The 25,983-nt window shown below is 43.5% G+C and overlaps 1 protein-coding gene across 10 annotated transcripts in view; it reads left to right on the top strand.

Moving 5' to 3' along the window:
* RYR3 (ryanodine receptor 3) overlaps positions 1 to 25,983 on the top strand; it is a 550,085-nt gene that overhangs the window by 399,353 nt on the left and 124,749 nt on the right. For all 10 annotated transcript variants that reach the window (XM_067028902.1, XM_067028901.1, XM_059058605.2 and 7 more), the window contains 5 exons: positions 8,010 to 8,283; positions 10,333 to 10,447; positions 11,938 to 12,067; positions 13,233 to 13,336; positions 17,200 to 17,335. In XM_067028902.1, the coding sequence (XP_066885003.1) occupies positions 8,010 to 8,283; positions 10,333 to 10,447; positions 11,938 to 12,067; positions 13,233 to 13,336; positions 17,200 to 17,335 (759 nt within the window). The remainder of the gene's footprint in view (positions 1 to 8,009; positions 8,284 to 10,332; positions 10,448 to 11,937; positions 12,068 to 13,232; positions 13,337 to 17,199; positions 17,336 to 25,983) is intronic.

The raw sequence follows: 25,983 nt of genomic DNA, 5'->3' as shown, positions 1-25,983 counted from the left end.
AGGTTTGGAATCTGTAAGCTGCAGGGATTTGCTTTGCCAGTGGCCAACATCTGCTCTCTGATAATAAGCATGCACTTCCTTGTTTGATGGCCACTTGGACTGTGGTCTAAATTTAGAGATGAAAAGATTCTTTTCAGACCTCTGAAGCCTAAAAATTTAAACCTGTACCATGAGAATAAATGGCTTTTCTCTTATTGTAGTTGGCATGGCAAAGCTGGTAATTTGACCATTTAGAAAAGCGTTACACCAAGTATGATGGGTGACTCCCTAGAGAATTTGCTTGCTAGGTTCACAGAATGGTAGGCTTGAGGTTCTGAGGCCCAATAAGAGGTTACAAAGTGACAAGAGGAAGGAAAAAAACAACTAACCAACAAAAGACTACCTGGGCTCCCAAACCAGTGTACTAAGGCTAGCTCTAATTTGAAGACACTCTGATCCTTTCTTCTTATGTGGAATGTCTGACTAGTTGAGAAATTAAGTAGTGAAGTAGCTATTTTTCTTTTAGGCTACCTTTCAGTCACCAAGTCTCCCTAAACAATACGGTGCCTTAGAAATATTTCCACTCTGAGTTAGCCTGAGCAATCATTTAAAATGCGGTTTCTAGGGCTTCCCTGGTGGCGCAGTGGTTGAGAGTCCGCCTGCCGATGCAGGGGACACGGGTTCGTGCCCCGGTCCAGGAAGATCCCACATGCCGCGGAGCATCTGGGCCCGTGAGCCATGGCCGCTGAGCCTGCGCGTCCGGCGCCTGTGCTCCACAACGGGAGAGGCCACAACAGTGAGAGGCCCGCGTACCGCATTAAAAAAAAAAATGCGGTTTCTAGATCATATACTTGATATAATTGCCTAGATTTGACTATCCCTAATTAGACTAATTACAAAAGTAAGGTGTGAGTCAGAATGTTAATAATTTCATAAGTGAAGCTGTTTATAATCATCAAGGAAACCACACGTACATGTCTAGCTTCCCAAAGGCGTTCTGTTTCATAGGATTTTTTATCTCTCAACAGAAAAACAAGGGCTTGGTTACTTATCTTTCTTTCTTTTCCATTTTTGAAAAGAGCACGCTAGCTTTTTTAAAATCCCATGAGCTAAACCATCCAGTTTACTTGACAAGGCCTTCCTGGAACAGGTAAATTGGTGGATAAAAATCCTAGCATTGCAACCAAGACTGGGGAAGCAATTTTATCACATGGGGTGAAGGTTCTGAGTGGAGCAATTAGGCGTGTGTGCACATTATGAGAAAGTAACAGGGGCCAGAACATGATGGCAAACCGTAGATTGACCTCTCCACCTCACCTTTACCTTATTCCCAGGGCCTCGCCCCCTTCAGGAGATGTATTTCTTTTCTTTTCTTCTCTTTTGTTGTTGTTGTTTTTTTTTTTTTTTGTAGTTTTAGCAATTTTTTTCCCATTGATTAACAATGTTGTGTTAGTTTCAGGTGTACAACAAAGTGATTCAGTTATACATATACAAGTATCTATTCTTTTTCAGATTCTTTTCCCATATAGGTTATTACAGAATATTGAGTAGAGTTCCCTGTGCTATACAGTAGGACCTTGTTGGTTATATATTTTAAATATAGCAATGTGTACGTGTCAATCTCAAACTCCCAATCTATCCCTCCCCCCAACCCCGTTCCCGTAACCATAAATTCGTTCTCTAAGTACAGAAACAGACTCACAGACATAGAGATGTGTTTCTTATGAACACCAGTGTCTTTAGTCATTAAAGGGCAGCATTTCCAAAGATGAATTTAGAAAAAACAGCAGAAATGAAATCAATATTTAGTTGCATCTGTCTCTGCTTAAGAAAGAGATTCAAATATATCTCGAGAATCGCCTCCGTTTGCTTTGTTGAAAATCCTTCCAAAATTGTCAGCACTCTCCCATTGATACCAGAAAAAAACAAAAAATAAGTATTTACTACGTGAACTACTTGTGTGAATCCTATTTTGAAGGCAAATGGCATTCCAAACCATTGGAATGTCTTTTCTCTCAGATCGTTTTGTATCTCCCTTGGAGGGACCCTCTCAACTTCATGATAGAACTTTTTCCTCCCTTCTTCTTTAGTCTCCATGTAATGTGGACCTATTCTAGAAACATAAAGAACTTTAGATAAAGGACTCGTTAGGGAAAAAAGTAAGAAGGGGAGATCTGATCATTTCTCTTCTCTGATTTCTTTTGGGTATATGTATTACAATGGAAGTTGTACCTTCTTATAAGTTGTCTTATTTCTAAATGTTTCAGGCAACACAGTTTCACCTCTTATTTTACACTTTATTTCTTCTTCACATGTATGTATTTAGTTTTCCCAGCTCGGCTGCTGTGGGTAATTACTGTGTCTTGTAATAGTTTCATATATAGAGTTCTTTACTCAAAATTGGGCACATAACAGAAATTATTGTTCTATTAATAAGCTTATTTAGGAGGGACACAACTGGAGGTAATTCAGCTACTAAGTTGAGAAGAGGCAGAAACAGGTGAGTGACGTCTGTCCTGAGGTCTAGATATACATGGCCTTCAGAGCAAAGCCTTCTGGAATTGACAGCCCTGGTTTCCAGCGTTAATGAGAGTGAAGTCTTTGCTGAAAGGTAAGCTAATGTCGGGGGCAGAAGTTTAATGCCGCCCTCTGCAGCCTGAAGCCCACCTTTTCTCTGTGCACCCCGTTGTACTGGCCGCAGAGCAGGCTGCAGAAGGCCCAGCAACCTCGGTATCAAAGATACCCGGCCCCCCGCTTGCTCCCAAGGTGACTGATATTCAACCCAAATGGAAGAAGGAAGCATTTAGGGCTCTTCAAGCTGGCAGGAAGCCCTTTGGTGATGAATGAGTAACGGCTGGGCCCCTTGCCGACTGCCAGGATTCAATTTTCGAGATAATGATTCTTTAATCTTCACTTTAATTCTCAATGTGAGCTGTCTTACTCTTTTTATACTCTCATTTAGTCTACCTCCTATCCAGAAACAAACAGAGAAAACTTCCTAAGCTGCATTTTTCAAGGTTCAGGTCTCAGCCACTTGATTAGAATCACATAGCCTAATGGAACAGGGTTTCATCTCAGCTGTAGGGAAAGCATTGCTTTCCAATCACAGCCATCATCTAACATAGGCCTTTTATAGAGACCACTGATTCTCTAAATTTTGGTCTTGAGACCCCTTTATGCTCATAAAATTTACCAAGGATCCCCAAATGCTTTAGTTTATGAGGATTATATCTATCACGTTACACATTTAAAACTGAATTAGAATTGTTTTAGATTCTAATTTATTATCAGTTTTATGAGAAAATGATTGTTAATTCCTTTAAAAATAATAAACCGAATTATGCTTAGTGAAATAAGTCAGAGAAAGACAAATACAGTGTATTATCACTTATATGTGGAATCTAAAAACTAAAACAAACAAATGAATATAGCAAAACAGAAACAAACTCACAGATACAGAGAACAAACTAGTGGTTACCAGTCAGGAGAGGGAAGAGAGGAGGGGCAAGATAGGGTAGGGTATTAAGAGGTACAAACTACTATGATAAAATACATAAGCTGCAAGGATATATTGTACAGCACAGGGAATATAGCCAATATATTTTTTTTCAATGATGGGTTTATTTTGTTATTTATTTATTTATTTTTGGCTGCATTGGGTCTTCGCTGCTGTGCACGGGCTTTCTCTAGTTGCGGCGAGCAGAGGCTACTCTCCGTTGCAGTGTGCAGGCTTCTCATTGTGGTGGCTTATCTTGTAGCAGAGCACGGGCTGTAGGCGCACGGGCTTCAGTAGTTGTGGCTCGTGGGCTCTAGAGCGCAGGTTCAGTAGTTGTGGAGCATGGGCTTAGCTGCTCCATGGCATGTGGGATCTTCCCAGACCAGGGCTCAAACCCGTGTCCCCTGCAGCAGGCAGATTCTTAACCACTGTGCCACAAGGGAAGCCCACCAATATCTTATAATAACTTTAAATGGAGTATAATCTATAAAGATATTGAATCACTGTGTTGTACACCTGAAACTAATATATTATAAATCAACTGTACTTCAATAAATAAATTAAATAATAATAAATAGTAAACCCATTACATGTTATATAAATAACATACTTCTATGAAAAACAACTGAATTTTTAAAAATTAAAAAAATGATGAGTGACATTGTTTTGCATTTTTATAAATCTGTGTCTGGATTCTGGTTGTTTTTTTTTTAAATTCTTATATCTGGTTAAAGAATTGGCCTCAAACGGATATATAGTTGGAAAGGGAAGGAGTATTTTTAGTAGCCTTTTCAGTTAATTGTGGATATTCTTCTCTGATACTACGTCAAAACTCAGCAAGTAATAGTTCCTCAAAAGTTAATTTGCTATGTGGGATCCGAAATCATTTTAAAGAAATTTTTGTATTTGGTTACATAACAATCCATTGGTCTATCTTGCATGTTAAATGGATTCTTTTACCCACGATGCTTTTGTAACATCATGCATTGATCTTTGGGAAATTATTGGTTCACTGAGTTATGCAGAGCTTTCAAATGTTGGCACATTTTATTATAAAATATTTTTAAATCATTCATTAATGTCAACAACTTAATCAGAAAAGTCTTTAAGTGCTGGGAAGCTGTCAAATTCACAGTGGCAGATAAGCATTTTGCAAAATTCTAGTTTTCACTTGAAAAGCTCAAATGATAAACTTGGCAATAGGTACTATCAGTTGTTTTCCTTCAAGTGACAGTCTTCTTTCATTTTTAAGAAAATATCTGTTACTCAAATGTAATTAACCATAGTTTGTCTGTCGTTCTTTTAATTAAGATGTCATTCCATGAAATAAGCACCTAGTTTAGCTCATAACAATCACTACAATTGCACAGGTGTTTTTCCTCAGGAAAACCACTGACCTTTGTACAACAGAAGTGCTTTAGGCATGCTTCCCATTTTGTCAGATGGGATATTAAAAGGATGTATACTCAAGAGTTTATTGTTAATAAAATTAATAATCTTTATATTTCACTCAGAGCATTCTTATGAGACACTAGGCGTTGTTCTAGGGATGTGGCAGTAAAGCATAGAGTTTGGTGCTGCTGCCTTGATTTGTGCTAGGTCCCCAGCAGTTTTACTCACTGTTGCTTTTGCACCATCAGTGTTGCTATCCACACAATTAAAAAGGTAAACGACATCTTAGAATTATTATGAAAATTCAGTAGGCCTTGCAAACTGCCTGAAGGGTCTTGGAGACCCCAGTGGTCTGTGGATCACATTTTTATATCTAATGGCATAGATAGCATAGTTACCCTTTATTAAGCCCATGGTATATGCCAGACATGGTTATGTGCATTAATTATTTTAATCCCCAGATGTACAGATACATGGAGAGCCTACCACATTCTAGAAAATGTATTGGGCTTCCCTGGTGGTGCAGTGGTTGAGAATCCTCCTGCCAATGCAGGGGACACAGGTTCGAGCCCTGGTCCGGGAAGATCCCACATGCCGCAGAGCGGCTGGGCCCGTGAGCCATGGCCGCTGAGCCTGCGCATCCGGAGCCTGTGCTCCGCAACGGGAGAGGCCACAACAGTGAGAGGCCCACATACCGCAAAAAAACCCCACAAAAAAAGCAAAAAAGAAAATGTATTCTTTTTAACCTTTCTACCCTCTTCTCTGATCCTGGCTTGTGGGAGCTAATTAAAATCTGAGGAATTGTCAACAGCATTGCTGCCAGGGGTATAATGCTCCATTTTCTCAATCTCAGAAGTGTTTATACCTTTAGAAGTTCATGATTCAGTCTACGTTTGCTTGGTGGGTGCCAGGTCTCTATCATACGTCAGGCCACAAAGTATGCTGTGCTTCTCAGGGTTCTTAAGAATGTTTCCTCCCACCCCCCAATTTGCTTTCTTCTCATAGTTATTCTTTCTCTCACTTTCTGGACCTTGGTCTCACCATTTGAACCCCTGTCCAACAAGAATGGCCTTAAATGTCATGCCTTTGGCTGAATTACATCTGCCCATCAATACACAATGATGAGTTGCTTTTTCTGTCAGGATCTTGGGGCCACATTTTTTTTTTTTTTTTTTTTTTTGCGGTACGCGGGCCTCTCACCGCTGTGGCCTCTCCCGTTGCAGAGCACAGGCTCCGGACGCGCAGGCTCAGCAGCCATGGCTCACGGGCCCGGCCGCTCCGCGGCATGTGGGATCCTCCCGGACCGGGGCACGAACCCGTGTCCCCTGCATCGGCAGGCGGACTCTCAACCACTGCTGCCACCTGGGAAGCCCGGGGCCACATTTTTTTAACTGAGCATTAGCTTGGTCACACACAGATAATTGTTTATCCTGTTGTCTCATATGTACCTTGAAGGATGGCCTGGATGAAGAACCTGTGGGGCATTTCCCACTCCACCCTTTCAGGTTAAAGAGCTGTTTCCCAGAAACGGACTCACAGACATAGAGAACAGACCAGTGGTTGTCAAGGAGGATTGGTGGGGGGAGGGTGTGATGGATTGGGGGTTTGGGATTAGCAGATACAAACTATTACGTAGAGAATGGATAACAGCAAGATCCTACTGTATAGCACAGGGAACTATAGTCAGTGTCCTGTGATAAACCATAATGGAAAATAAAAGTTAAAAAGAAGACTGTGTATACATATATATATGTGTGTGTGTGTATACATGTATATATATGTATAACTGAATCACTTTGCTATGTAGCAGAAATTAACACAACATTGTAAATCAACTATATTAAAATAAAATAAAATAAAATTTGCCCTTTCCAAAAAAAAAAAAAATAGTTAGCTGTTTCCTTTCCCATTTGCCCTCTCATAAGACGTTTTGCTGGCAATGTTTTGTTCTCTAGGCTACAAATGTTGATTTGGATTGATAAGTCATTGGGTGGCTAAGAGCAAGCCCAAATCTGGAATTAATCTGAAAACCAGGTTAAGGGAAAGCTAATATTTGCTTGGTTTCATTATGACTCTGTAAAATTCCCTGTTGGAATGGCCCTTGAGCTGATAAGCAGCTCTGATGGTTGCTTTTCATGTGTGGCGGGGACTGTGGTGATGTGTGTTATCTCTGCAAAGAATTTGGTTGTAAATATTGGGAACTGTAATTCTTTCAGGCCAAATTCAGGCTTAAGAGGGAACTGTACATACAGGACTAGGACTAGATAAAATTACGTTGCGACCAAGAGTGTCGATGGTTTTGTCCTGCTTTTATTCCTTAGTGTGACTATTAGGTAGGAGAAACGGGACCTTTTACATTTGGCTACTGAGGAAACAAGTTCCTGAGAGGAGCCCAGGCTTAGACCATAAACAACTTTTCTCTGTCAGAGAGTACAGATATTATCTAACCTAACAGATATTAGTCAGCAATCCCTGCCTAGTGAGATCTCTTGGGAACATGTTTTAACTGTGCTTCTCTCTGCCTTGGGTATCCTTTTGTAAGTGTTTCAGCTTATGTCTCGTATCTGAACCTAAAACACCCAAGGGTTAATAGACACAGCGGTAAATTAAATTAATCCATTACATCTAGATCTCTTCTGCAGCTTTGGTAATGAAGTTCTATTTTTATATCCTTATGATGAGCCATTACTGTATGTAGAGCAGATATCTGCCATATTTGGTGATATGGAGTAGAAAACTAGACTGTTAAAGATGGGGCACAGGCTACCGAGAGCGCCCATCTGAGTTTATTCCCAGTCATTTCACTGATAGACTACAGCTTGTGAGCACCCTGAAGGCAAGAAGGCGTCTTATTTCGTCTTCTACATCCAGCATCATTCAAACGTCATTTAGTGTCATTTAATCCAAATAGAATATTTAGGTTTCTCAATTCAAAGTGGAGATATTCTTATAGTACGGCTCACGGTCCTGCCTTTTGGTAATAGGTGCTACTTCTCTACCTGCCATACCCCACCCTTAAAAAAAGAATTGTTTAACCCTGCCCAGCTGATGATGTGTGTTATCGCTGAACGACGTGGCGGAAGTACGCAGCTCTCCTGAGCCTTGACAGCCTCAGTACTGGTCCTTCCTCTTGTCCTTCTAGCGACGCTGAAGGAGCTCATCTCACAGACCATGATCTGCTGGGCCCAGGAGGACCAGATCCAGGATTCAGAGCTGGTTCGGATGATGTTCAGCCTCCTGCAGAGGCAGTACGACAGCATCGGGGAGCTGCTGCAGGCGCTGCGGAAGACCTACACCATCAGCCAGGCCTCCGTGAGCGACACCATCAGCCTGCTGGCTGCCCTGGGCCAGATTCGCTGCCTGCTCAGTGTCCGGATGGGCAAGGAGGAGGAGCTGCTCATGATCAACGGGCTGGGGTAGGTCATTCCCATCAAGGGCAAGTTCTCAAAGAAGCTTCCGGTGGGAAAACTGGTCCAACTTGCTACACGGCAGTTCTGGAATCAAATCACGTCAAACCTCCGTGTGCCCCCATCCTGACTTCACTCCTCATGGGATGATGTGCTCGTTAAATCAGTCACCTTCCATAACCTGAGAGACCAGACAGTGGGCTACTTGGGATGAGGGGGCATGGCCAGAAGAAGTGGGGAGGAGTCTTGGAGAAAAGCAGATATTTAGTCTGAGTCTGATAAAAAGAGCCCCAGGGAGGCAATGAAAAAAATCCAGAGGAAGGGACAGTGTGTTCAACCCAACGAGAGAGAAACGTTTTGAGCACTTGAGTTTTGGGAGATCTTCTGAAACTTCCCTCTTACAGCCCAATTCCTCCCTTTTTTCAGGACTAATGTGGAGTCATTTTCTTCAGTTCTTTGAGCCACCTTTCCCCCATGACAGTAGCTCGTGGCTCTTCCTTAGAAGCCACGTCACCAGAAAGATTGCATTTTATTTATTTGTTTATTTTTATTTTCATCATTAAAATTTTTTTTTAATTTTTATACAATTTTTAAAGGTTACTTTTCATTTACAGTTATTACAAAATATTGGCTAAATTCCCCATGTTGTACAATACAGCCCTGAGCCTGTCTCACACCCAGCAGTTTGTACCTCTCACTGCCCCACCCCTATGTTTCCCCTCACCCCCTCCCCACTAGTAACCACTAATTTGGTCTCTATATCTGTGGGTCTGCTTCTTTTTTGTTGTATTCACTAGTTTGTTGTATTTCTTAGATTCTACATATAAGTGATGTCATACACTATTTGTCTTTCTTTGTCTGATTTATTTCACTTAGCATAATGCCCCCCAAGTCCATCCATGTTCCTGCAAATAGCAAATTTTCATTCTTTTTTATGGCTGAGTAGTGTTCCATTGTATATATACACCACAAGAAAGATCACATTTTAGACATCAAAAAGATTTCCTTTAAGTAGGTAGCAGAGTTCCCTTTTGCAGATGAGAAAACTGAAGCCCCAAAAGGTTCACTGACCAGCCCACAGTTTCATTTGATTAAAATCAAGCACTAGGGCTACAGCCTTCCTGCTTCTGGATGTTCCATCCTACCACCCTCGAGCCAGCAGAGTAAAGGAGCATCACTGAGGCCCAGAACAGGAACTCTGAATATACCTGCTGGGAGTCGGGGGAAGATGCATGCATTTTTAAAACTCATTTCCAAAGAGGAATCTTACAACAGAGATGAAGAGACTTTTATGGAAAGAGAAAAAAGCCACAGAATTAGCCTCTCCCCCAGCCCTTGCAGTAGACACAGCTGCGCTAAAAACTGATTGTGTCTCCTCTTAACAGCAGCAACCTTGGGGGAATGGGTATAGATAGGCAAGAGTAACCACCTGCAAGGGATTCCACAGCCGGGTTACAGGCTGCTTCTGTGTTTTGATTTGCCTGCAGCTTTATTATGTGAATTTATGTTGAATGACTTTAAAATATAATTCTTTTTATGTTTCATTGTTGATCATTTCATTGATTTTTTTTTTTTTTTTTTTTTTTTTAGCACTGCTGTCCAAAAATGTCATTGGTACCTAATACACAATCGCCTTAAGGAAAGGGTACAGCCCTACCATTTGGATAACTGAAGTACATAGAGACATAGATATCAGGACAAGAGAACAGAAAATAGAAGACCCTTAGCACACAGAGGAAGAGAAATCAGTGATCTGAGCTGTCTCAAAACTATTACAAGCAAAAAAATCAAGGGACAACTGTTTAATGTCTTTAGAAGGAAATATTTCAAAGAAAGAGAGCACTTAGTAGAAATAAAGGAGCACAGAATATTCCTTTCAGCTAAAGAAAGGCCCTCCATGTATATTCTCACCAACCTAGTGCCTCCTTAGCATCTTTCCAGCACGTCACATGTACATTACTTCACCCCGAGCATGTTTGTGCATTTGTGTGTTCTCGCCCCTGAATTGTGGTAGCATTGAAATAAGCAAGGGCTGACCTCTCTCTCTGATTACCCTAGAGACATAATGAACAACAAGGTGTTTTACCAGCACCCCAACCTCATGCGAGTCCTTGGAATGCACGAGACAGTCATGGAGGTGATGGTGAACGTGCTGGGTGCAGAGAAATCTCAGGTAATGCTCCGAGGAGAATTTAACCAGAACTTGACCCCTGGGCAGGGACACGTGAGGTGACCTCTTTACAGCCACGTGGCTGGTGCCTACTGCCTAGTGACTCTTCCCAAGGAGGGGGCGGGGATGAGCACACAGCCAGGAAGGAGCCAAGAGATGGGGTCCAGCCAGTGTAGGAGTTCTCGCTCATTCCACCGGGCTGCGTAGTCTCCTTCCCATCCTCTGCAGCCCTGCTCCTTCTGAGATGGAATGCCTCTGGTTCTACTTAGGAGCCTGGTGTGTTCGGTGCTGTGTCAGGAGAAGGCTGTTCTAAAGGAGAACACGATTTTAATAACGATCCTGGCAGTGTTCCCACAAGAGTATGCGTGTTTCCTCTCTGAGCCGAGCTCCTGACGATGTTGGATTTCCTGGCCAGCTCCTCCATAAGGAGCCTGTTGTCAGGGGGAGCTCCTGTTGCCAAGGGTCAGGGAGTGCTGATAGTGCCCACCTGGGCATGTATCACAATTTTTCTGGGTCCTCATCAGAGTTAGAGAGCTTCTGAAGGCGGAAGATGGGGTATGTTTTCAAATATTGGGAATTCCGAAGTGCCTGATCCCAGGAAAGCAGTTCCACCAGTATTGACAGGTGAGGGTTGTGAGTTAAGAAGAGGAGCCAAGCTTACCTACCTCCTCACTTCCTTCCTTCTGGTCTCTTTTGAAAGTGGACTCTCTCCAGAAGATCCCTGAGCAAATGTCTGGATGCCTCAGCAGGCAGGCAGACTGGAGCTTTCAGAACCTCCATGATTCTAAAGGCAGAAATTAAGGGCTTTCTAGGGTCCTGAGCCAACACTGATACCATTTATTGAGCATGATTGATCAGACAGAAGATGTGGCCAAGCCCTGGAGATGCTAATTACTTTGTTAAGCAGAGGAGCCAAGCACTGTAGATGGTAATAGAAGTTGGCATCTCAGTGCTAAATTGTAAGAATCATATTACGAGTATTACCATGGGAGAGTAGTTATCAAGGACAGAAGTAATTGGGGAAGGCTCACAGTCTGGGACGGTGATGCTTTTGGGACTTCTACAACTGTAGGAGCCAATCTTTACCCAGAAGACTCAGGTTTGATAGTAGTTTTGGGTCTTGTTTGTCTGTGATCACCCATCTCCCTTTCTGTCTACTCCCTTCCTAGTTAGAATGGTCTGATGTGGGGTTGTACAGTTTCTCATGACATGTAAGGATGACTGGGATTCTGGTTTGACATCTATTTTCTTTGAAAGAAAGATACTTCAGGAATTAAAATTAGCTCTCACTATTTTTAGAAGCCTCTTTTAGGTGTGTATTCTCTGTCCCTCCTGTGAATCAGTCTTGGAACCATCTGGAAGTAACGAGAAAATTCATTTTCCAAACTGTTGGCAGCTTGCAAGACTTCACCCTAAAACTCTTTGAAGTCAGCCGTTTCAGAAAGGCCTCGTGATAGAGTCTTCTCCCTGACACTTTCTACTTCTCTCTACAGATTGCCTTTCCAAAGATGGTTGCTAGCTGTTGCCGCTTCCTGTGCTATTTCTGTCGAATTAGCCGACAAAATCAGAAGGCCATGTTTGAGCATCTCAGTTACCTGCTGGAGAATAGCAGTGTTGGCCTAGGTAGGTCACATTATAACGTCTGCTGTTGGCTCAGAGGTTACCCTCCCCCTGCTGACCACTTAGGCAATAAAGGGAAAGAAGTCACATGCATGCTATGGTATTTTTAAATATAAGAAGGAACCCTGCCTCATCTAAAATCAGGTGAGATGATAATAATACCATGTCTCTGCTCTCCCACCTAAGTAGAGAAGTCGCTGCCAGCCAGCGCTGGTGACAGATTTGTGTCAGCATAGTCACAGTTTGCCTCCTCTCTCTGGGGACCAGTGGCTCATGGTATATGAAATGCTGCCCGAGTCTGTGGGTGTAGTCTGCAGATACAGCGCCTCCCAGCCCATTCAGCTGACCAGGGAGCAGTGCTAACGAGACCAAGGTTATGGATCCAGTCCCCTCTTGGGCTGCATGCCTGTCCCATCAGCCAACCAGCCAGTGCTTTCGTAGCTGCAAGGCAGACGGGCCAGGAGCAACTATGGACCAAGAGTGTAAATCCATCACCACTGCTAGAAAACCAACGCATATACATGCCTCACTCACTGTTGTGGATGTAAACCAAATGAATTTGTGGAAGACTCAAATACACACATGATGTGCACGTGAAATCTGAAATCTCAGTTTTCCTATTTATCAAATGCAACCATACACTGACCAACCTTTTTATAAAATGCCACCTGAAGTTTTTCTCAGTTCTAGCCTAAGAACCAAACAAAGGAAATGAGACAATGTTGGTGACCTGATTTAACTGTAAGAGCTAATGCTGTTTGAGTCTATTTTTAAACTCTAGGTGGTGACCCCAGAAATGGCCAAGTTATGTGAGCTTAGTTGATCAAGTGACATCTGAGACTTTTGAATGATCACCAAATGGGGGCCCAAGAACTTCCATGTTAGAAAAGCACTTGAAAATACGTGGTCCCAGCTGATCCTATGAACTGATTTTCTAACTTAAGCTATATTCACAATCAGTCATGAGTGTGGGGAGGAAAGATAGCAAATAGAGCTGTTCTTAAATTGGGTGGGCAGCACCCCCCCCCCCCCCCCGCGGAGGACAGCGATGTGACCCAGGTTTTAGTGTTTGCTGCCCTCTCCTGGCCATTACTGTGCACTGCAACCTCAGCTCAGTGCTCGATGGCCTCTTTCTCCCTTTCTTTCTCCTTCTCTCCTCCTTCCTCAGCCTCCCCGTCTATGAGAGGATCCACCCCGCTGGATGTGGCTGCTTCCTCTGTGATGGACAACAACGAGTTAGCGCTGGGCTTAGAGGAACCAGACCTCGAGAAGGTAACTGGCCCTGGGGAGGCACTGTGCTTGCTGCCCACTGCCTACAGCACAGCCAGGCCAAGGAAAAGCAGACGGAAGTCTGGGTCTCCGTCAGAACCTCTTTAGCGTGAGACACAAATATGGGGGGATGTGAGTCACTGGCAGCTGTATGATAATGAAGACCAAGCGTCTCCTGTGGTCTGGGCTCGCCAACTCCACAGACATGGACATGTGGACACGTGTGTTCTTTGTGCGTGAAGGCCCAGCTTCACTAGTCTGCATGGGCCCACTCTGGACCTGTGGTTCCTAATAAAGTTCTGTGTCGGGCTTCCCTGGTGGCGCAGTGGTTGGGAGTCCGCCTGCCGATGCGGGGGGCGCGGGTTCGTGCCCTGGTCCGGGGGGATCCCGCATGCCGCGGGGCGGCTGGGCCCGTGGGCCGTGGCCGCTGGGCCTGCGCGTCCGGGGCCTGTGCTCCGCGGCGGGAGGGGCCACAGCAGTGGGGGGCCCGCATGCCGCAAAAAAAAAAAAAAAAAAAAAAAAAGTTCTGTGTCATCGAATTTACATGTTTATACACTAAAGAAAGCGACATGACAGAAAACGGTATAATTACTATAAAGATAAAGAGCGCCCACACATGTCCTCTCCGTGGACAGGGGAGACGAAACTGAGCTACCCCACGTCGTCGGGACTGTGAAGTGCGCTCCTGGTGGGGGTCAGGCCGCCTCGCCTCCATCATTTCCCTGTCCCGTCTTGGGACTGTTTCCTTGACTAGACAGCTGACAAGATTGGCAGTGAACTTCCTGAGTGCGGAGAGGAGCAATCTAGTAGGGGGACAAGGAGAAGGTCGTCCACTGCGTGGTGGGTTTGGGAGCACCTAGGAGTGGGCCCCTGACCCTGACAAGGGGATCAGGAAGGACCCTCAGCAAAGAGAGGACCCACAGCGTGGGCAGAAGCTACTCAGTCACATCGCGGGGAAGCGAGCCAGGAATGTTTGAAGTTCAGAGAGGAGAGCATGGTGTGCTGGAACTTCAGAAAGCTGGGTGTGACCAGCGCGCAGAGTGCTTGGGGAGAGTGGGGGGCGGGGTGCAGAAAGCAATGGGCCTTACTCTGCCATTGCTGCTTGTAACAGAAGTCCACGCTCCTCCGGAATCACTGTGTGCCGTGCCCCGCTCGGAATTAACTCACGTGACCCTCAGGACAAGCCTTTTTATTGTTGCCCTAGTTATAGGAGAGGAAACTGAGGCAAAGATTAGGGAACATCCGCAGTGTCGTGGGGTTTGTAAGTGTCAGAGCCAGGGGTCAAAAGCACTGGGCTCCAGAGGCCGTGCTCTTACCTATTATATTATGGGACATCCCTGTAGAGCCTGGAGCCACGGAAACCACTGGAGGGCTTCAAGCAGAGGAGAAACACAGCGCCGTTTATATGTTAGAAAACACTTCCTGGTTGCAATAAGAAGAACTGACTGGAACAGAAACAAGACAACGCCCCCCCCGCCCCCATACACACAGGAACTCAGGAGCTATGCACCAGCAGCATGATATATGATAGCTGTTCCATAAATACCCTGGGTATTCCTAGTCTCTGCCTCTGGTGGGACAGACTTCAGTCAGGCTCAGCTCTTCATACATTTAGACAGCAATAAATATCACGGTTTTTATTTGGGTGATGTGATGACAACTGACACCTGTATTTAAAAGCAGTTAATGGTTCTCTTTTGACAAGACAGTGCCACAAGGCTCAGTGCCCAGCACCCCACCGTCAGCCTCGTTCACCTGTTCAGTTGATACTGCTCAACAAGGACCACAAGCCTCCCTCAGAAGATGCAAGATATATTGAGTGGAGGCCAGGAGGCGGGGAGAGGGGAGAAAGGGGACCCAGAGAAATCTGTAGAGGAGGATGATGGGGCTGCTGCCTCCTTTTCAGGTGGTCCTTGTGGCTCAGCACAGCTCACAGACTTTACTCAGACCAGTGTCGGGAAATGCCCCAAGTGTGTTCCCTGGGGGAGAAGGCGAAGGACCAGTAAATGCTGCCATTCCATTCCACCCTTCTATGTATCACAGCAGGAATCAGGCCTGAGATTGAACAGCAACCACACACACACACACACACACACACACACACACACACGTGCACACACACATATGCACGCACACACACGAGCACTTATTTTTGTGGCCGGTGAAATGCCCTGCACCTGTAACCCTGAAAACTCTAATTCCTGCTTTTATTAATGCTTTTCTGGACTTTATTTATTTATTTATTTATAGCTGCATCGGGGCCTCGTTGCTGTGCACGGGCTTTCTCTAGTTGCGGCGAGCGGGGGCTACTCTTCATAGCAGTGCACGGACTTCTCATTGTGGTAGCTTCTCTTGTTGCAGAGCACGGGCTCTAGGTGCTCGGGCTTCAGTCGTTGTGGCACGTGGGCTCAGTAGTTGTGGCTTGTGGGCCCTAGAGTGCGGGCTTCAGTAGTTGTGGTGCACGGGCTCAGTAGTTGTAGCTCACGGGCTCTACAGCGCAGGCTCGGTAGTGTGGTGCATGGGCTTAGTTGCTCCGCGGCACGTGGGATCTTCCGGACCAGGGCTCAAACCCATGTCCCCTAAATTGGCAGGCAGATTCTTAACCACTGTGCCACCAGGGAAGCCCTTTTCTAGACATTTTTAAGACCAAACAAAATCTAAGCTCCAAGCATAATAATATCCTTGCTACTTTAAGTAGGAAAAAGTGTGATGATAGTTTCTTACTGAATTTTGACTTAGAGCCATCATTCTTTCAAAATGACTTAGAGTATTTGCTGTCAGCAAATACGTGAGTCATTTGACGAATGTTTATTGAGCCCCTACTCTGTGCTAGGCCCTGGGGACTAAAAAATGAAAACACCATTCCTGACTTGGAGGATTAGCAGCACAATGGATTCCCCTCTTCTCCCAGCGTACGTAAAATATCAGAGGCTAAATTAGAATGACAGCTGCATTTCAAGCACAGGAGGTCTATTGGCTAAGCTTTAGCCTGGCACCTTCTGAAAAGTAGGGAGATTCTAAAATATTCTACCAGATCGCAGAGCTGAGATCTTCCGCTAAGTGTCTGGTAACCTGGAAGTGAAGAGAACACACTACCCATCCTAGACCTTAACTGGCCATGACCTCTTTGCTAGCCATCCCACATTGAACGTCTCAGCTCCTGACTTGGGACAGCTGTTGTTGAGCCAGAACTTACCTAGGGACCCCTGATTAGTTGAAGGCCCACCCAGTCAACCAGTGACTGAACATTTTGGTCTTGAAATAGCATGGCCAAGTGAACATGGCCAGCCTGCATCCACTGTTGCCTCCCCAGAGACACCCTACTTAGACCTACTTTTAAATGGCAGATCCCTCTTGCCAGAACTGGAAAATCCATGGAACTATATAGCACATGGAGTGTTCCTACATAGCAGTGATCATCAGTCTCGTCAATTGCTTGGAAACAAAAATGAATAAAAGGTTCCAATTTCAAATCTACTCAATTATTTACCTGGAAAGTCCTGGGCTCTCTCTAGCTTCTAGTGAGATGAAAGCCCTTCAGTTCCCAGACTTTTGCCTGCCTTATAGCTATGTAAAAAACTTACATTAAAAAAAACAAACAAGGGCTTCCCTGGTGGCGCAGTGGTTGAGAGTCCGCCTGCCGATGCAGGGGACGAGAGTTCGTTCCCCGGTCTGGGAGGATCCCACGTGCCGCGGAGCGGCTGGGCCCGTGAGCCATGGCTGGTGAGCCTGCGCGTCCGGAGCCTGTGCCCCGCAACGGGAGAGGCCACAACAGTGAGAGGCCCGCGTACCGCCAAAAAAAAAAACAAACAAACAAACAAACAAAAAAAACCCCTGGGCACTTACTATTGTATTGTTCTTGGCAGGTGGTGACCTACTTGGCAGGCTGTGGCCTACAGAGCTGCCCCATGCTTCTGGCCAAAGGATACCCTGATGTCGGCTGGAACCCCATTGAAGGGGAGCGCTACCTGTCCTTCCTGAGGTTTGCCGTCTTCGTGAACAGTGAGTCTCAGTTTTCCATGTTTTTCAGACCTAGGAGGGCATAATTGTGGCGGATAGTAGGAAAAGGAAATCCTTTGCACTGCTTCCTCTCCATAAATAGGATAGATTCTATAGGTAGGTGGCAGCTGGAAGAAAAATCAGGCTAGACAAGGATCAAGAGTAGAATCCAATGGGCAGTCCTGAGCTCTAGTGCCAGAGCCTGCAAGGAACTCACTGCATGGGCTTGGGCTTGTCATCTCTCTGTACCTCTTCTCCTAAAAGAGGGGGCTGATTAATATCTTGATCTCACTTGTTTCACAGAATTAAATGCAAGTGTGCCTCCAGATCCTTAGACTATTAGTTGGTTGGATGGATAGATGGATGGATGGATGGATGGATGGATAGATAGATGGGTGAATAAAAATCAGGAATAACTGATCACTGTTAAAGGTAACTAAACTCCCAGGAGAAAAAAAATTGATATAGAAACCCTAAATATTATTCTTCTTAATATTGATACAAGTCACCTCTCTTTTATAGTGAATTCCAAGTTGACCCAAATTCTGTATTTTCACTAGTTTAATGTGCTGAATATTGTGTAAAATAAGTAAACTACTTTCTTAAAACTGTACCTTGTCTCCCTAGATTCTGCTAAAATACAAATTCACTTATATTTACATTATAGTTATAATAGTTCTCCCTTTTCCCAGTTTGGAGTTTCAGGCTAACAAATCCAGCTGGGCTGGTTAAGTGATCACAAAGAGGGACTGCACCTAATAAACAATCATGCCGATTTTTCTAACTATGAGAATTCACCTAAAAATATATTGGCGTGATGCGATCATTACATTTCCATGAGCTCTTCTTGTCTTCCTTCCCCTTGCCACCCCCCCCCCCGATTATCTTCCTACACCATAATGCACTCTATTCTTAATATTTGAATGGTTTCCATTGTCCCAGGTTTTCCCCTTTCCTGACTTGGTGACAGACCTTGGATGTCTACCTTTTGTTCCCCTGGGACTCATCCAGCCAAGTTTTTAGGAACTTGGATCTTCTGCTTCTCTCTGCGTGTTCTTCACTGTCCCTCCTGTCTGTTCAGCATCAGCATTGCTAAACTCCATTTTCTTCCTCTGAGGCCAGTTTCAGAGCATCCTCTAATAGTCTGTCTTACTTCTAATCCAGATGATTGCATGTCCAGAATTAATGCAGTTACTGTGGTAATAAAGGGAAATTTTTTGTTAAATAGATTTTTAAGGATTCATAAATGTCACCAAATTATGTAAATAGACTGTATGACACAAACCAGATACAGGCAGGACCCATTTTTTCATGTTGGCCACCTTCACAGTCAAGATCAAGTGCTTTATGAGTCAATTAGTGGGACTATCCACATGGGTGATGAAGGTAGAGGAGCCCACTGGCTATGGTCTTACCTGGATGGCCAAATTCCAAAACTTCCTTATGCTTATTGGGTACTACCATATTCAACTCTAAACCAAAAACATTTGGTCCTCCCTCTTTGCTTTCAGATTGTTTTATGTCTTTTTAATATATTCTCTTTCATAATGCAATACATTCTAGCAAATCTATTAGACCATCAGTAGGAAGATATGTGCACTTTAATGTTTATTGTGTCTCTATTATATAAAGGCCACATTTGGTCTTGGCAAAGGATGTTGGCTTTTGCATTGAAAGAATTAACAGTCTAGTAAGTGGAACAGGCATGGATAGAGATCACTATAATAAGGAGTGGAGTAAGGTAGGGACAGAGTGAGAGGATTTCATGAGGGGAAGCTCACATTGATCAGGAAAAGTCTCCTGGGGGAGGTGATATTAGAGGTGAGCTTTGAAGGGTCAGATTTCCAGATGCAGAGATGCAGAAGAGGTGATCCAGGTAGGGAAAAGCTTGAACAGTGGCCTGAGAGCTAAAGCACACATGCTCAGGAAACACAGTGATTGGCTCTAGAGGATAGATACATGGTTGACAGTGGTAAGAGACGAGGTTTAAAAGGTAGGTAGGCAGCTATACTAGGGAGGATCTAAATGCCAAGCTGAAGAGTTTTGTCTTGATTCAGGGTGCAGAGAACTGGGAAAGAAGATAGATTCATGGCAACCACTGGGAACTTCTGTGCCCAGGTTAGGATAATGAGTTTCTGAATTATAATGGTGATGATGGGAATGGGATAGAGGAGATCAGCTGGAAAGAAATTACAGAGACAGAATTTATAGGACTCGCTGGTGGTGATGACTCTGGTGGCTGGGCCCTGGGTATGTTGAGAGAAAAGGAACAGAAGTCACTTTGAAGCTTAGAGATTTTTTTTTTTTTTTTGCTGTGTTGGGTCTTCATTGCTGCACATGGGCTTTCTCTAGCTGTGGCGAGTGGGGGCTACTCCTCGTTGCGGTGCACGGGCTTCAGTAGTTGTGGCACACAGGCTCAGTAGTTGTGGCTCACAGGCTCTAGAGCACAAGCTCAGTAGTTGTGGCGCACAGGCTTAGTTGCTCCATGGCATGTGGGATCTTCCCGGACCAGGGATTGAACCCGTGTCCCTTGTCCCCTGCATTGGCAGGTGGATTCTTAACCACTGCACCACCAGGGAAGCCCTGAAGCTTAGAGATTTAAGGGTAGGGAGAAAAGAAATAAGGATGGTCAAAAGGAGGAAATGGTTCGAGATGGAGGGTGATGAGCTTGTGTGATTCAGGTAATGATTTGTGAACCCCAAATGGAGATGCCTCTAATTGGGGTAAGAGGATAGAGATCAATCAGGCAACAGATTGGGACAAAGTAGACTTGCGGGTCACCTGCTGTTGAAATGGTAGGAATGGACTGTCACAGGGGAGAGCATGAAAGAGAGAGGGATGGCAAGTATGGAGAAAGAAAAAATTAGAATCTTCTTGAGCACCTAGAGGAGATAGAGTGGCTCAGTCACAGCAGAATGACATGGAAGAGTTTGGGCTGGAGGATGGAGTATCTTGGGTTCAGATATGGCTCCATCAGTAGCTCTGTGAATTTAGGCAAGTTACTAAAACTTTCCTAGCCTCGGGGGTTTTTTGTATATAAAACAGAGATAATAATTGCATATATCTCACAGAGTTGTTGTGAGGCTTAAATGAAGTAATCCATGGAGAACTGCCAGAAATGTAGTAAGCCTGCAGTCGTGTTAGTTGACATTGTTATTGTGATCCTTACAAGAGTATTAGGGCATTTGAAATGGGAAGACTCTCATAAACAGATTCCTTGGGATCTCAAAGCTCTTTGTCTTAACATCTCTATTTCAAAGTCTTTATATCTAAGAGGTGATTACAAAGGACTTCCTGGCCACTTTTGTGGCCTCTGCTCTGCAGCGAAAGATGAAGGTGTTATGGGTGATCATGATAGATAATGGGGGTGGTTATGGTGGGTGATGGTGATGGTAGGGGTGGGTTGGTGGTAGGTGGTGATGGTGGATGAGTCATAGTGAGGGTAGTAATAGTGGGTAGTGGTTGGTGATGACAGTGATGAAGGGATATGATGGTTGAGTGGTAGCCATCGTGGGTTTTGCAAGGTGATCAAGGTGAGTGGTGGTTAGTGATGGTAAGTATGGTGATAATGTTTCAAGGGTAGTGGTGAGTGATGGTAGGGGTGGTGATAGTTGGTGATGGTATATGATGGCTGGGTGGCAGACGGTCATAGTGGGTTGTAGGGGTGACTGTGGTAGGTGGTAGTGCATGGTGAGGATGGTGGCGGTGGTAATAACAGCTAGCACTTAGCATTTTCATGTGCCAGGCATGGTTCAAAGCAATTTTATATGTATTAACTTATTCATTTGATGCAACAATCCAGTGAGTTAGATAAAGTTATCTTTATCATTTTATGGATAAACACCCCTATGCTGAGAGAGATTAAGTACCTTTCCCAGAATCACACAGCTAGTAAGACTTTTCCTAAGATTTGAACCAGAGCAGTTTGGCTCCAGAGGCCAGACTGTACTCAAACCATTATGTAGTATTGCCTTGATAACACTTTCTCCCTAATGAACAAGGAGAAATAACATTTCCTCCTTTGAGCTGATCAATAATTGTGGAATTATTTAATTTCTGTTTGGTGCTAATGTTTAAAAAAAATTTTTTTTGAAGGCAGATCAAAAGCTCTTGCTAAGAGGGAGGGGATATGGGGATATATGTATATATATAGTTGATTCACTTTGTTGTACAGCAGAAACTAACACAACATTGTAAAGCAATTTTACTCCAATAAAGATGTTTTTAAAAAGTAAAAAATTTTAGGGCCTCCCTGGTGGCGCAGCAGTTGAGAGTCCGCCTGCTGATGCAGGGGACATGGGTTCGTGTCCCAGTCCAGGAAGACCCCACATGCCGCGGAGCGGCTGGGCCCGTGAGCCATGGCCGCTGAGCCTGCGCGTCCAGAGCCTGTGCTCCGCAACGGGAGAGGCCACAACAGTGAGAGGCCTGCATACCACAAAAAAAAAAAAAAAAAGTAAAAAATTTTAAAAAGCTCTTGCTATATCAAAATAATAGAATTAGAAAATTCTTTCTAACATTATTTTACTAGTTTCTATTAAAGTTAGTGTTAAATCTTCTTAAAGAAGATTTGTCTTCAAAAGCACTTCTTAAAGCATATCATTTCCTCCACTTTATTTTTATTAGCTTGCTGGGAAGCCTTGGGTTGTGTTTAACGCTAGGAGTACTGAAGCTGACAAATTTCTATTAACCCAGGAGTTGCAAACTTTATAGCCAGTGTACACACAGATGTGTCTGGGTGTCTGATTAATCCCTTCCTAATGTGGTACCAAGTAGGAAAAGATTCCTTACAAATCTGCAAAAAGAAAGAAAAAGTAATTCTGTGCCTCCTTAGGGTCCTTGGAGTATTTCAGTGATATCTTCCTCAGGCTACAAGCTTATCTGTGAGGAACACAGTATGTCCTAGCTTTGCTGAATCTGTTTCCCTAGGCAGCTTGATCATCAGTGGTCATAAGCTGGGCATCCATCATATGACATGTGAAGAGTACATGAGGAGTTATGAGAAGTGACAGGAGACATGCTCTAGAAGTTGTGCCCTGAAGTCACTTACAAATCAAAGCAGCAAACCCAAGTAAAATGATCAGCAACGTACATACATACTAAAAACTCAACTACACCTACCTACACAGTGAGACATGTGACTGTTGACAGGCCAAAAATGATGGTGCTTATTGGAATCTGGTGAAGTGAATACAGGAATGCCTGGGGAAGAAGGCAAACGTTGAATAACATCTTGAAGAAAGAAATGGACATAGTTTAACAGAGTAGTTGGGGGAGAGCTTACTAGGGGGCGTTGAGCTGGGAGCCATAAAACTTTTAGGATGTGTCATTTATGTCTCAATAACAATGGAAGAAAAGTCTTTTAGGATCAAGAGTACAAAGTAGCATGTTAGCTTTGAAGGGCATAGTAGGAACGAATGCTTAAAAGAATCAGCTGGTTCGTATATTCATGTTTTTAGAGTTAGAAAAAGATGTAATAACCATTCTTCAGTGTGATTGGTACTGATGACCGGGGATGGTTAGGATTAAAATGTCTAAGATGTCTCAAATTTATAATCCTAGGAAATGGACAGCCTTGGTTCCTGCAAACAAAGGCTGATAATGCAGTGATGGAGAGTCACCCTCAGCGTTCCATCTGATCATTTCAAGCCTCTACATGATGTTAACAGAGGCTTGAGCATCCAGGGTTAGATAATTCAGACATGAGCCCTGTTCTTATTAAATACAGTCTAGTGAGAAAAGTAGAAACAGATACAAACAATTCATTAATTATACTTGTGTGCAATGCTTTAAGGAAGAGGATAGGATATTTGAGAGGACTAGATCCTCTGGGGCTTCCAAGTTTAAGCTGGTCCTGAAGGATGAAGTGGAGTTACCTAGATCAAGGTTTTATGTCAAAGGAATGAGAAAGGCAAAGTCCCAGGCAAAGGAACTTAAAACGGGGATTGTGTTTAGAATAGAGAGAGTAAGAAAAGCAATGGGCGGAAGGTGAAATCATTTCATCCTTACTAATCATCCCTGTGGTGAGAATGACCTCTTCTGTTCAAATGGGGAGAATCATTCCATTTGCATCCAACTTCTTAGGAACATTGAAAAGAAGGTCATAATGCGAAGGCAATGTTGAGAGCCTTTGAAGAAAGGCTCTGTGAACATACACACTGCTATTAAGCTAATTATTCGTTTGGAACTCCAGCAAAAACATTGCTGTAAGCCCCTGGGCAAAACTAGCTTACCTCAGATCTCTCTCTCCCTTGAAAAATGCCCGCAAGGTCCGTATTCAGCTTCCCCACTGTGGATTTGGTTGGCAGTCCAACTTCCTGAACTACAGGTAATTAGGAAGAGAATGTTCTCTCTCTTCTAATCAGGCCATCCTCTCTACCTTGTAAAGCCTTGAGAAATTATTTTCCTTGGTCCCCTCTCCAATTAGCATCAATGGTTGCACTTCAGTTCCTTCCTATTGTAGGGTGCCCTCTGCATCCCCCACGGATGACCACAGTTCAGTGATCAAGTGATGGCTTTCTGAGTCCATTGTAGCTCCAACCTAATTAGCTTAGATTTGAAGACCTGAGATTCAGATAAAATAAGGCTAATTTGGCAAATGAATTTCAATAGCAAACTCAATATAGAACTCATAGCCTTATTTTTCAAATTCTTTCGGAAATTGTGGTCCACGTTCCGTCAAATTCCATGATGCTGATCACTTTGGAAAGAGCTAAGTTAATTTCAGTGTGCTGGTAAAGACAAGGGCTGACCCACAAGTGTTTCCATTCTGAGAACTGAAAGAATCAGAGCACAGTCTTTAAATAAGCTTGACTAACCGGGTTGGGTTTTTTCTGCATTTTTTTGACACTTACAATTTCAGAGTTTTAGCTTCATTATTCTTGTAATAGAAAATGACAACTAAGAGTGTGCTACTTGATAAGTTTTGGGGGCGAACAACATTTGAAAGTAGCCAACTGTGAGTTATGTCTGTAACTAAGAATATTTGCTTTCAAATATGTGGATTATCACGGTGCTTTTCTTTAAGTATCCCTCTGTGATTAAACTCTATCATGTATAAATGCTAGGTTCACCTCATAGGAAAATATGTCCTTAAGACTTAGCATCACCTCTTTATCTGAGCTCTTCTATAAACTGTACAATATCACACTCAACCTTGTCCTTGGGTTCTTTTCCTTCCCTGATTCATTCCACCATACCATTATTGTGATTATTTTACCTTTTTAGCATCTCCTGAGAATTTTCTTCACATGGATTCTGGTTTAATTAAAAACAATTCTTTTTTTATGTTATATTAGATGAAACCCAAAGAAAAGCTTCTTTGTAAAAATTTCAGTCTCTTCTCGAAGGATTGAGCTATAAAATAGTGAACGCGTGCTGATGGGCTATATAAATTCAGTTTAATGAAATATTCTGAATCTAGGTACACAGTTCTAAAACTTACAGAGGTATATACTTACAATCCTGAATTATACCTGTGGTGTAGAAGGTCAAGTGATAGAATAGGATGTCAGCAGGCCAAGCTCTTGACCCGGACTATGGGTAGACTCTCCAGGGCTGTCAGACACAGCAGTGTGTTCACTTGTGAGTTTGTGTGGGCACAAGTTAGTTTCAAATATTTGAACAGCAAGCTCAGCCCTTCTGATGCTGTGGACATGGTGGAAGAAATCTCTGCATATAGGTTAAACTAATAGACTCACTCGAAAACTAGAAGAGGCACAAGCATCTCAAGAGGGCACATGAGACCCAGTGGGACTGTGCAGTGTACATATTCACACAGGGATTTGCTAAAAATCTGGAAGAGAAGCCAGATTTTATGGGTTCCCATTCGAATGCTCTACTCTAAGTTGATTCATAAAATTTTTCTTCAAACAGAACTTAAACTCCTGTGATCGTTTTAAAATATATCTATAAATTCTTCCATGCTCCTTCTTCCAAAAGATGGAGCCTGCTTCTTCTCCCTTTGAGTGTGAGCTGGACTCAGTGAATCACTTCTCATGAATAGAATATGGCAGAAGTGACAGTATGTGACAAAGTTGTAAAAGGTATTGCAGCTTCTGCCTTACTCTCTCTCTTGGATCCTTTGCTCTGTGGGAAGCCAGCTGGCATGTCATGAGAACACTCAAGGAGCCCTATGGAGAGGTCACATGATGAGGAACTGAGGCCTCCTGCCAACAGCCATGTGAGTGAGCGTGGAAGCTGATACTCCATGTTCAGGCAAGCCTTCAGAAGACTGCAGCACTGGCTGACATTTTTACTGCAACCTCATGGGACATCCCAAGCCAGGACCACCTCACTTAGTCACTCCCGAGTTCCTGACTACAGAAACTGTGAAATGATAGTTACTGCCTTAACCTGCTAAGATTCCAGGAAATTTTTAATGCAAGAATAAATAATTAATATTACAACAGCATATCAAGATGCTATCTATTATAGAGCTCAATCCTCTAATAATATCTAATGATTTTATTTAAAAGTTTTTCTTTAGGCTTCATCCAATATACAGCATCAAAAAGTCTTGTCTTTGAGGCTCCTCATTAGCACAGGGATAAGTTCTTAGACACAAATTAAGTTGTCATCTGAGACACTGAGACAGAAAGTGTGTTTCATGAAATTGTTTGAACAAGCTGTAAAACTACTTTTGATTATAAATA

Source organism: Kogia breviceps, chromosome 3 (assembly GCF_026419965.1).
Source record: "Kogia breviceps isolate mKogBre1 chromosome 3, mKogBre1 haplotype 1, whole genome shotgun sequence".
In the NCBI taxonomy this organism is placed as follows: Eukaryota; Metazoa; Chordata; class Mammalia; order Artiodactyla; family Physeteridae; genus Kogia; species Kogia breviceps.
The sequence above is the reverse complement of the archived record's forward strand: the minus strand, read 5'-3'. Positions and strand labels throughout refer to the sequence as shown.